General features: G+C 44.8%; 1 protein-coding gene across 3 annotated transcripts in view; it reads right to left on the bottom strand.

Annotated features, from left to right (window-relative positions):
- LOC139371163 (immunoglobulin superfamily member 21-like) overlaps positions 1-12,806 on the bottom strand; it is a 283,840-nt gene that overhangs the window by 111,138 nt on the left and 159,896 nt on the right. For all 3 annotated transcript variants that reach the window (XM_071111291.1, XM_071111292.1, XM_071111293.1), the window contains one exon: positions 5,397-5,518. In XM_071111291.1, the coding sequence (XP_070967392.1) occupies positions 5,397-5,518 (122 nt within the window). The remainder of the gene's footprint in view (positions 1-5,396; positions 5,519-12,806) is intronic.

The raw sequence follows: 12,806 nt of genomic DNA, 5'->3' as shown, positions 1-12,806 counted from the left end.
AAGTCCTCCCAGATTGCAGGGCTTCCACTAGATGTCAACAGTCGTTAGAAAGAGTTTCAGGCTGGTTTTTGGAAAAGGTGGCTCCCATTTTGGCTGTAGTGTTTCCGAGTGCGTGAATGAGAATGCGTTCTTTGGTATTTTTCTCCAGTAAAGACAATAAAGATTATCCGTCTTAAATTGTATAGTTTATTTATGTATTAGGATGCCTAAGGTTTGATTATAAACGTTGTCTGACTTGTTTGGAAAAATGTATTAGTAATGTTTGGGATTCATTTTGTATGCATTTTGATGGAGGGAAACTGGGTGGATTATTGACTGGAGAGCGCCAGCTAAACTGAGTTTTTATGGATATAAAGAAGGACATTATCGAACAAAAGGACAATTTGTGATGTAACTGCGACCTTTTGGAGTGCCAACAGATGAAGATCATGAAAGGTAAGGCATTTATTATATCGCTACTTCTGACTTTCGTGTCGCACCTCCCTGGTTGAAATATGTTTTCCATGGTTTTATACGCGGGGTGCTGTACTCAGATAATCGCATGGTGTGCTTTCGCCGTAAAGCCTTTTTGAAATCTGACACAGCGGCTGGATTAACAAGAAGTTAAGCTTTATTTTGATGTATTACACTTGTGATTTTATGAAAGTTAAATATTTCTGTAGTTTGATTTTCGTGCTCTGCAATTTCACCGGATCTTGTCGAGGTGTCCCACTAGCAGCACGCCTTTCCCAAAGAGGTTTTAAAACTAGTTTTTTAACCACTCCACAAATTTCTTGTTAACAAACTATAGTTTTGGCAAGTCGGTTAGGACATCTACTTTGTGCAGGACTCAAGTCATTTTACAGACATTATTTCACGTATAATTCACTGTATCACAATTCCAGTGCGTCAGAAGTTTACATAAAAGCAGAAATAAATCATTCTCTCTACTATTATTCTGACAAATTCACATTCTTAAAATAAAGTGGTGATCCTAACTGACCTAAGACATTGACTTTTTACTAGGATTAAATGTCAGGAATTGTGAAAAACTGAGTTTAAATGTAAAAGGTGTATGTAAACTTCCGACTTCAACTGTATTTCCGTTGTGATAATGCAAACATAGAGGGACAGAAATAATTTGATTTGATAAACATTTTGATTTGATAAATTACAGACACCTGTGATTATCTGAAGTACCCAAAAAAGCCACCAGATATCATCTGATAACATTTGATATATTCCTTGACAATTACCAAAATTCTGGTAATTTACTGGTAAACTCAGAAAGTTTATTACAGTAGTATACTGCTTCTTTGCAACCCTAATCTGACTTTGACATGGAAGTGGTAATATTTCTGCTTGAAGCAATCTCACACAGGAGGACATTGAGGGTACAGCTACGGTGTGTTAGCAAAGTATTCAGACCCATTGACTTTTTCCATAATTTGTTACGTTACAGCCTTGTTCTAAAATGGATTAAATAAAACATTTTCCTCATCAATCCACACACAATACCCCATAATGACAAAGCGAAAAAGTATTTTGAAATGTTTGCAAATGTTTTAAAAATAAAATACAGAAATAGCTTATTTACATTAGTATTCAAGCACTTTGCTATGATACTCGAAATTGAGCTCAGGTGTATCCTGTTTCCATTGATAATTTTTTAGATTAGTCTACAACTTGATTGGAGTCCACCTGTAGTAAATTCAATTGATTGGTTATGATTTTGAAATGTACACACCTATCTATAACAGGTCCCATAGTTGACAGTGCATGTCAGAGCAAACACCAAGCCATGAGGTCGAAGGAATTGTCCGTAGAGCTCCGAGACAGGATTGTGTAGAGGCACAGATCTGGGGAAGGTTACCAGAACATTTCTGTAGCATTGTAGGTCCCCAAGAACACAGCGGCCTCCATCACTCTTAAATGGAAAAACCACCAAGACCACCAAGACTCTTCCTAGAGCTGGCTGCCCAGCCAAACTGAGCAATCAGGGGAGGTCATTGGTCAGGGAGGTGACCAAGAACCCAATGGTCACACTGACAGAGCTCCAGAGTTCCTCTGTGGAGATGGGAGCACCTTCTAGAAGCACAACCATCTATGCAGCAATCCACCAATCAGGCCTTTATGGTAGAGTGGCCAGACGGAAGCCACTCCTCAGTAAAAGGCACATAACAGCCCACTTGGAGTTTGCCAAAAGGTACCTTAAGGACTCTCAAACCATGAGAAACAAGATTCTCTGGTCTGATGAAACCAACTTGAAATCTTTAGCCTGAATGCCAAGTGTCATGTCTGGAGGAAACCAGGCACCATCCCTGTAGTGAAGCATAGTGGTGGCAGCATCATGCTGTGGGATGTTTATTGGCAGCAGGGGCTGGGAGACTAGTCAGGATCAAGGGAAATATGAACGGAGCAAAGTACAGAAAGTTCCTTGATGAAAACCTGATCCAGGTAGCTCAGGACCTCAGTCTGGGGCGAAGGTTCATCTTCCAACAAGATAATGACCCTAAACACAAAGCCAAGACAAAGCAAGAGTGGCTTTGGGACAAGTCTCTGAATGTCCTTGAGTGGCCCAGCCAGAGCCCGGACTTGAACATCTCTGGAGAGACTTTGAAATAGCTGTGTAGCGAAACTCCCCATCCAACCTGACAAGAGGTTGAGAGGATCTGCAGAGAAGAATTGGAGAAACTTCACAAATACAGGTGTGCCAAGCTTGTAGCATCATACCCAAGAAGACTTGAGGCTATAATCACTGCCAAAGGTACTTCAACAAAGTACCGAGTAAAGGATCTGAATACTTATGTCAAAGTGATACTTCAGATTTTATTTTCTTAAAATATTTTTAAGTTGTAAGTCTAAGAACCTGTTTTTGCTTGGTTTTCATGGGATATTGTGGGTAGATTGATGAGGGTAAAAAAATGTATTTAATCCATTTTAGAATAATGCTATAAAGTAACAAAAGGTGGAAAAGGTCAAGGGGTCTGAATACTTGCCGAATACACTGTATATGAAGAGCACTTTGACTGGTTTTTCATTGTTCAAAGCTTGAATCTATAACCATGACAGTGTTACATAAACTGTCAAATGCTGTGCCGATGAAGAGACAATGCTTGAATTTGGTATTTTGAATGTAGCTTAATTGTTTTTATATATATATATAGTAATTGCCATTCATCTTACATTTACATTAACATTTTAGTCATTTAGCAGACACTCTTACCCAGAGAGACTTATAGGAGCAATTAGGGTTAATCTTCTCCCATCTTTTTTTGTTTTTCATCAAAGAGCCGTCAAGTTAAGGATGAGTTATGGCCTGTATCACTGTCATTTGTCAAACAGCTAGCTGTCTACTTCTAAGCCCAGGGGCAGTTGATAAAAATAAAAAAGACAGAAAAAAAATCACCTCCCTTTCTATTTGCAAATCTACCTCGGTAATATTGACACTACAAGCACAGCATATTCCTGATATTTAACAACGTATTAAGAAAAAATGACAGGGCATTCAATGAGAATCTAGGGCTTTCTGGGAAATTCACAGTATTACAGCTTTCATTTGTGGTCACATGCCAGGGCTTTGTAGAGAACATTTACCTCTCTCAGGTGGATATGTGAGATTATGTGAAATATCAGAGCTCTGCATCCCTCTCTGCTGTTGAACTCTGTGTTCTGCCATGGAGGAAGGCATGGGATACATCAGGGAGGATTGACTGGTCTTGGGTGACTATGGCTGTAGCCCTTTTACCTCTCTGCTTGACTAACGCCGGTTAAGCACTCTGCCAGACAGACAGGTCAGAGCAGGTACTGTCCAACTGTTCCTCATGCTGCAACTGTCGAGTCAAATCCTAATGAGTGTGTGTGTGTGTGTGTGTGTGTGTGTGTGTGTGTGTGTGTGTGTGTGTGTGTGTGTGTGTGTGTGTGTGTGTGTGTGTGTGTGTGTGTGTGTGTGTGTGTGTGTGTGTGTGTGTGTGTGTGCGCGCACTTGTCCTTGTATGAGTACATGTGTAAAATAGTCCATTCCAATGATGACTACTCCCCTGAAGGTACTGTTGGATTGTCTGAGCACATCATACTCAGTCGGAAAAATGCTCAGTAGCTCAGAAATAAAAGATACATATGAGAGAGGTTGGGAATGGTAGAGAGAGAAAAGGGAAGGGCGGAGAGAAGAGGGAGTGAGGAGAGGGAGGGTCGGGGGAGAGGGAAGGGGGAGAAGGGGGAGAGAGAAGAGGGATGGGGAGAGAAGAAGGGGGAGAGAAGAGGGAGGAGGAGAGAAGAGGGAGTGGGGGATAGAGAAGAGGGGGGTAAGAGAAGAGGGAGGGGGAAGAAGAGGGAGGGGGTAGAGAAGAGGGAGGGGGGAGAGAAGGGGGGTAGAGGGGAGGGGAGGGAGGAGAGAAGAGGGATGCGTGAGAGAAGGGGGAGAAGAGGGAGGGGGAGATAAGAGGTACTAGATGATGCAGTGTGTTGGCTTAATGGCTTCTATTACTCCTCTGTACAAAGTATGAGTGCCAATATGAGAGAGGGATGGAGGGAGGCAATGAAAGCAAGAGGAGAGAATGCATGGGAGGAGAGGGAGATGGGTGGGGGAGAGGGAGGTAGATGGTTGTGGGAGAAGGTAAGGGAGAGGGAGGGAGATGGTTGGGGTGGAGGGAGATGGTTGGGGTAGAGGGAAAGGGAGGGGAGAGGCAGGGAGATAGTTGGGGGAGAGGGGAGCAGATGCCAGCCGTATTGTTAAGGCTCGGGATAAAGGAAGACAGTACCCAGGACTCCTCAGACATGTCATCTACCCAACCAGAGCCAGATGATTCCTCTCGCTCCATCCCTCTCTTGTACTCTGCAAACCTTGCTCATGCATAAACAGAAGGGCTCTATATTCTGGGATCGGGTAGGGTGTGTATGTACGTGTGTTTGATGGAAAGGAAGGTGGCGAAGGAGGTATGGAGCACAGCCCGCATGCAGTAGTGCTGCCCCAAGCTGTGCCTAAGGTGAATCACCCTACCTTGAAAATAAAGGAGAACCACACTACCTGGAAAATAAGCAGCTCTGTGGTGGGAATAATGATTGACCTGGCCAGCTGTTCAGACAGAGCTCAACAATGAAATCTACATCCTGAGCAGCAGAGTGGCGGAGTAGAGTCTCACCACCTATCGTCCCCTACCTCATTCTCCCTGCCAAGACGATGATGGTGTTAACCCTCCATCGGGGTCATCACATCCAGTCCCAGTATCATCCACAACAGATGGTGGGAAGGAACTAGCAAAACCTCTGCTCACTAATTCCTAGCAACATGGTGAGTTTCTTGGGATATACTGTAGGTTAAATAGGCTTATAGTGTACAACGTAGCAGGGCAACAAACTAAATGGGAGAAGATTACATTTAAACATTCAATGTAGAAGTGATTGGTTGTGATGCTTACCGGACCGTAGATTGGTACACAAGGTCTTCTCGTTTGCGATAGTCCTCCATATGTGAGTAATTGGTATTAAACATAGCATCGTAGGTGAAAATCTTCTGCTTAATGGTGCCCCCGTCTGTGACCTGTCAAGCAAAAAATAGAAAGCATTAACAAAATATGGTCTATAATACATGGGACGGATATTTCTATACGTGAAAGGTATGTTGGTACCACCAGCCAGAACACAGCTTGCAAAAGGCATATTCAGTACCCTTACAAAAATGTACCATGGTACTACTATGGTACTTTCATTCATACCATGGTACCACTATGGTACTTGCACTTATACCATGCACGTATAGTCTGAATCATGGAAATGTACCATGGTTTAAGCCTTGGTACTACCATGGCACTGCCATTGTACTTAAATATTACCATGGTATTGCATCATTTATACCATGGTACATATCTGAATCATGGAAATGTACCATGATTTTAGCTTTGAATTATGATGGTACTGACATGCGCCTAAATAATACCATGGCATTGCCAGATTTTTCAACATGGTAAGATGTGGATCATGGAAATACCATGGTTTTAACCTGCATTATACATTCTACCACGGTAATGGACAATTATGATACATAGTAACAAAAAATATCATATGGTACCATCTTTATTAATTGTGCGTTACCATAGCACAATGGCAGTATAATGCATTAAATAAATAAACACCCAAAGGTCAAAAGAGGTTGGTTGAGATTATATTGATGAATTTATATACCAGTATGGGAAAGTTTCTGATAAAGTCAGAGGCAGACTACTATTGTTGGTCCTAGTTTGTCTGTAACATCAAAGAAAAAGGGAAACCATTTCTGTGAAAAAGGGATAATACTTTCTGTATAAATAGTACTGTTTTTTGCTCATGTTTGGTTTCCCTGGCTTGCCAATCTGAAATGTGGGAGAATGAATATATATGGTAGCCTAATTTATGGCATTTTGCAATCATTTACAGTAGTTATAGTCAAGGGATGTTGTGCTTGTTTCGGGCCAGCAGAGGGAGCCGCTCGCTCTAGTGGTTGCTTCACACTCTTATCACTCAACAGTGGCTCTCACGCTATACTGCCTAGCCAGTGAGTCAGTTGAATGAGAGAGCCAAGCCACCTGAAAAATGAAGAGAAAAGTGCCAGATAAACAAAATATTTTAAACGTTATCATCACGGTGAGCGAGTTATAAAGCATAACATATTAAACACCAAGTTAAGCGGAGTGTAATAATATAATTGTTATTTTTGATGATGTTTTGATAGTTTCATTAATATTTAATATTTGTTAGCATAGAAGCTAACGTTGGCTAAAGTTAGAGCCAGTCAAGCTAGCCTGTCGTCATGGTGACATGATCAATACACGTTCACACAGAGTGTAAACAAAGGGAAACATTGGGTGTGTTTGTAAATTCAATCTGGAGTGCCAGACTGCGCTCAGAGTGCACTCTGGGTTAGGGTTTATCCGAGCTGGCCGCACAAAGGCAGTCAAGCACCCAAGCTAACTGGCTAACGTTGGCTAGCTTGCTAGCTACTTCAAGACACAAATGAGAGAACACCTCACTCTGACCATTTTACTTGCCCTAGCAGAGCTGGCTAGGCTGTTTTTATGTTATCCAGAGCGTTGGTGACTGTAACTGCTGCTGGCAACAATTGAATTACCCTTTTTTGTTGACGTTAACTGACACCGACCATATTCAAATGGGTATTGAGCGTTCGTAAATTTGTCAATTATTCTGCGCTTTGGCACGCTCAGACGAGAGCTCTCTGAAATGGGAGTAGACAGCCAGTTTGAATTTACGAACGCACCCATTGTAACTTGCTGTTTTAAGGGATATGTTGATAATTACGTGATGAAAATGTATCTATGCAATAACATGATAATTAATACCTTTTTACAAATGTTTTTTGTTGTTGTATGTTGACTATTTAGAATTTTATAAGAGTAGCCAAGCCCGATGAATGAGTGAGAGACAACTAAAACTGTATTGAAGAGAGAAGCACCAGATGAAGATTTAAAATAGTTAGTTTATATGGTGCTTCTCTCTTCAATGCAGTTTTTAGGGTATGGTGGGAAGAATGAAGCCTTGAAGATTTAAAATAGTTAGTTTAAGGTTTCAGAATCCCTTAATTCCTCTCACCATACCCTATCCATGTCCCAAGGTGAGGGTACACCACACTACTAGACCATGTGTGTTGGGGTTTTTCACTATTAGCTAAATGGGTTTAAGAGGGTACTAGCCCTACGCCATTGCAGAGCGAATAGTTAATGTTGCATTATGTGAGTACCATAAATTAATTATTTTTGGTCACTTTACCCGAAAAACGGTGGGACACAGACCATCATAATACATTGTAAACAACTACCATGCTTTCATGTTTCAAATCAAATTAAATTTTATTTGTCACATACACATGGTTAGCAGATGTTAATGCGAGTGTAGCGAAATGCTTGTGCTTCTAGTTCCGACAATGCAGTAATAACCAACGAGTAATCTAGCTAACAATTCCAAAACTACTACCTTATACACATAAGTGTAAAGGGATAAAGAATATGTACATAAAGATATATGAATGAGTGATGGTACAGAGCGGCATAGGCAAGATGCAGTAGATGGTATCGAGAACAGTATATACATATGAGATGAGTATGTAAACAAAGTGGCATAGTTTAAAGTGGCTAGTGATACATGTATTACATAAAGATGCAGTAGATGATGATGATGATGATATACATATGAGATAAATAATGTAGGGTATGTAAACATTATATTAAATAGCGTTGTTTAAAGTGGCTAGTGATATATTTTACATCAATTCCCATCAATTCCCATTATTAAAGTGGCTGGAGTTGAGTCAGTGTGTTGGCAGCAGCCACTCAATGTTAGTGGTGGCTGTTTAACAGTCTGATGGCCTTGAGATAGAAGCTGTTTTTCAGTCTCTCGGTCCCAGCTTTGATGCACCTGTACTGACCTCGCCTTCTGGATGATAGCGGGGTGAACAGGCAGTGGCTCGGGTGGTTGTTGTCCTTGATGATCTTTATGGCCTTCCTGTGACATCGGGTGGTGTAGGTGTCCTGGAGGGCAGGTAGTTTGCCCCCGGTGATGCGTTGTGCAGACCTCACTACCCTCTGGAGAGCCTTACGGTTGTGGGCGGAGCAGTTGCAGTACCAGGCGGTGATACAGCCCGACAGGATGCTCTCGATTGTGCATATGTAGAAGTTTGTGAGTGCTTTTGGTGACAAGCCGAATTTCTTCAGCCTCCTGAGGTTGAAGAGGCGCTGCCGCGCCTTCTTCACAATGCTGTCTGTGTGGGTGGACCAATTCAGTTTGTCTGTGATGTGTACGCCGAGGAAGTTAAAACTTACTAACCTCTCCACTACTGTTCCATCGATGTGGATAGGGGGGTGTTCCCTCTGCTGTTTCCTGAAGTCCACAATCATCTCCTTAGTTTTGTTGACTTTGAGTGTGAGGTTATTTTCCTGACACCTCACTTCGAGGGCCCTCACCTCCTCCCTGTAGGCCGTCTCGTTGTTGTTGGTAATCAAGCCTACCACTGTTGTGTCGTCCGCAAACTTGATGTTTGAGTTGGAGGCGTGCGTGGCCACGCAGTCGTGGGTGAACAGGGAGTACAGGAGAGGGCTCAGAACGCACCCTTGTGGGGCCCCAGTGTTGAGGATCAGCGGGGTGGAGATGTTGTTACCTACCCTCACCACCTGGGGGCGGCCCGTCAGGAAGTCCAGTACCCAGTTGCACAGGGCGGGGTCGAGACCCAGGGTCTCGAGCTTGATGACGAGTTTGGAGGGTACTATGGTGTTAAATGCTGAGCTGTAGTCAATGAACAGCATTCTCACATAGGTATTCCTCTTGTCCAGATGGGTTAGGGCAGTGTGCAGTGTGGTTGAGATTGCATCGTCTGTGGACCTATTTGGGCGGTAAGCAAATTGGAGTGGGTCTAGGGTGTCAGGTAGGGTGGAGGTGATATGGTCCTTGACTAGTCTCTCAAAGCACTTCATGATGACGGAAGTGAGTGCTACGGGGCGGTATTCGTTTAGCTCAGTTACCTTAGCTTTCTTGGGAACAGGATTAATGGTGGCCCTCTTGAAGCATGTGAGAACAGCAGACTGGGATAGGGATTGATTGAACATGTCCGTAAACACACCAGCCAGCTGGTCTGCGCATGCTCTGAGGGCGCGGCTGGGGATGCCGTCTGGGCCTGCAACCTTGCGAGGGTTAACACGTTTAAATGTTTTACTTACCTCGGCTGCAGTGAAGGAGAGTCCGCATGTTTTGGTTGCGGGCCGTGTCAGTGGCACTGTATTGTCCTCAAAGCGGGTAAAAAAGTTATTTAGTCTGCCTGGGAGCAAGGCATTCTGGTCCGTGACTGGGCTGGTTTTCTTTTTGTAATCCGTGATTGACTGTAGACCCTGCCACATACCTCTTGTGTCTGAGCCGTTGAATTGCGATTCTACTTTGTCTCTATACTGACGCTTAGCTTGTTTTATTTGCCTTGCGGAGGGAATAGCTACACTGTTTGTATTCGGTCATGTTTCCGGTCACCTTGCCCTGATTAAAAGCAGTGGTTCGTGCTTTCAGTTTCACGCGAATGCTGCCATCAATCCACAGTTTCTGGCTTGGGAATGTTTTAATCGTTGCTATGGGAACGACATCTTCAACGCACGTTCTAATGAACTCGCTCACCGAATCAGCGTATTCGTCAATGTTGTTGTTTGACGCAATACGAAACATATCCCAGTCCACGTGATGGAAGCAGTCTTGGAGCGTGGAATCAGATTGGTCGGACCAGCGTTGAACAGACTTCAGCGTGGGAGCTTCTTGTTTTAGCTTCTGTCTGTAGGCAGGGAGCAACTAAATGGAGTCGTGGTCAGCTTTTCCGAAAGGAGGGCGGGGGAGGGCCTGCATCGCGGAAGTTAGAATAGCAATGATCCAAGGTTTTACCAGCCCTGGTTGCGCAATTGATATGCTGATACAATTTAGGGAGTCTTGTTTTCAGATTAGCCTTGTTAAAATCCCCAGCTACAATGAATGCAGCCTCAGGATGTGTGGATTCCAGTTTGCAAAGAGTCAAATAAACGTTGTTTCATAACGACATGCTGCTAGTGTCACGTTCTGACCTTAGTTCCTTTGTTATGTCTTTGTTTTAGTTTGGTCAGGGCGTGAGTTGGGGTGGGTGGTCTATGTTCTTTTTTCTATGTTGTGGTTATGTGTTTGGCCTGGTATGGTTCTCAATCAGAGGCAGATGTCGTTCCTTGTCTCTGATTGAGAACTTAGGTAGCCTTTTCCCACCTGTGTTTTGTGGGTGATTATTTTCTGTTTTGTGTCTTCACCAGAAGGACTGTTTTGTTGTCGTTTCGTTCTTTCACTTTGTTGTTTTGTTATTCAGTGTTCAGTTGATTTATTAAATATTAACATGGACACATACCACGCTGTGCATTGGTCCAATCTTGACGAATCACGTTACAGAATCACCCACCAACCAAGGACCAAGCAGCGTGGTATCGGGCAGCAGCAATCTCTGGACTCATGAGCATGGGAGGAGATTTTGGACGCAAAAGGACCCTGGGCACAGGCTGGGGAATATCGCCGCCCCAAGGCAGAGCTGGAGGCAGCGAGAGCTGCGGCGGCGATATGAGGAGGCAGCACAGCAGCGCGACAGGCACGAGAGGCAGCCCCCAAAAATGTTTTGGGGGGCACACGGGGAGTGGGTGCAGTGCGTTCTATGCCTGTGCTCCGCCCGTGCCGGGCGAATGTGGGTATTGAGCCTAAGGGAGAGGTGCGAGTGGTATGCACCAGGTCTCCAGTGCTCACCCACAGCCTGGTTCAACCTGTGCCTGCACTCTGGATGGTCCGGGCTAAATTGGTGATCCAGCCGGGAGGAGTGGTGACAAGGCTGAGCACCAGGGCTCCAGTGCTCCCCCACAGCCCGGTCCATCCGGTGCCTCCTCCAAGCACCAGGCCTCCTGTAGGTCTCCCCAGCCTGGTGGGTCCTGTGGCAGCCCCACGCACCAAGCTGTCTCTCCGTCTCCTCACTCCAGGTCCGCCCTCCTGTCCTGAGCTGCCAGAGTCGCCCGCCTGTCCTGAGCTGCCAGAACCGCCCGCCTGTCCTAAGCTGCCAGAGCCGCCCGTCTGTCCTGAGCAGCCAGAGCCGCCCGTCTGTCCTGAGCTGCCAGAGCCGCCCGTCTGTCCTGAGCTGCCAGAGCCGCCCGTCAGTCAGGAGCTGCCAGAGCCGCCCGTCAGTCAGGAGCTGCCAGAGCCGCCCGTCAGTCAGGAGCTACCAGAGCCGCCCGTCAGTCAGGAGCTGCCAGAGCCGCCCTTCACTCCGGTGGTGCCGGAATCGCCCTTCACTCCCGAGCTGCTGGAATCCCCCTTCACTCCGGCGCTGCCCGGAATCGCATTTCACTCCGGCGCTGCTGGAGTCTCCCGCCTGTACGGTGCTGCCGGAATCTCCCGTCCATTCGGGACCCGCGGCAAGGTTCCGCAGTCCGAGGTCGGTGTGGAGGGTCGCCGCTCCCAAGGCGGCACTTAAGTGGGCTGAGACTATGGTGGAGTGGGGTCCACGTCCCGCGCCAGAGCCGCCACCGCGGTCAGACGCCCACCCAGACCCTCCCCTATAGGTTCAGGTTTTGCGGCCGGAGTCCGCACCTTTGTGAGGGGTACTGTCACATTCTGACCTTAGTTCCTTTGTTATGTCTTTGTTTTAGTTAGGTCAGGGTGTGGGTAGTCTATGTTATTTTTTCTATGTTGTGGTTATGTGTCTGGCCTGGTATGGTTCTCAATCAGGCAGGTGTCGTTCATTGTCTCTGATTGAGAATCATACTGAGGTAGCCTTTTCCCACCTGTGTTTTGTGGGTGATTATTTTCTGTTTTGTGTCTTCACCAGACAGAACTGTTTCGTTGTCGTTTTGTTCTTTCACTTTGTTGTTTTGTTATTCAGTGTTCAGTTGATTTATTAAATATTAACATGGACACATACCACGCTGCGCATTGGTCCGATCTTGACTACTCCTCGTTAGAGGAGGACGAATTACGTTACAGCTAGTATAAAACCATGGTATTTTGTTTCATTGTACTACCACGGGTTCATTTTTGTACCATGGTAGCTAGTACAATGAAAAAAAAAACTATTTTTGGCAGGAAAATACCATGGTAATGGTGCAAATACCATGGTATTTTCCTGCCATGGTAGAACAACGAAAACTACCATGCTAATACCATGGTACATTTTTGTAAGGGTACCCAGGACTTAAATTATCTCATTGAACCATTTGCTGCCACGATAAGGTGTTTTTTCTGTCTAAAAATGGTGATAAGGAGCCTTTCAAACTAATTTTGAAAACTGCCAATGTGATGAAATCAATGTGACACTC

Source organism: Oncorhynchus clarkii, chromosome 17 (genome assembly GCF_045791955.1).
Source record: "Oncorhynchus clarkii lewisi isolate Uvic-CL-2024 chromosome 17, UVic_Ocla_1.0, whole genome shotgun sequence".
Taxonomy (NCBI): domain Eukaryota; kingdom Metazoa; phylum Chordata; class Actinopteri; order Salmoniformes; family Salmonidae; genus Oncorhynchus; species Oncorhynchus clarkii.
The sequence above is the reverse complement of the archived record's forward strand: the minus strand, read 5'-3'. Positions and strand labels throughout refer to the sequence as shown.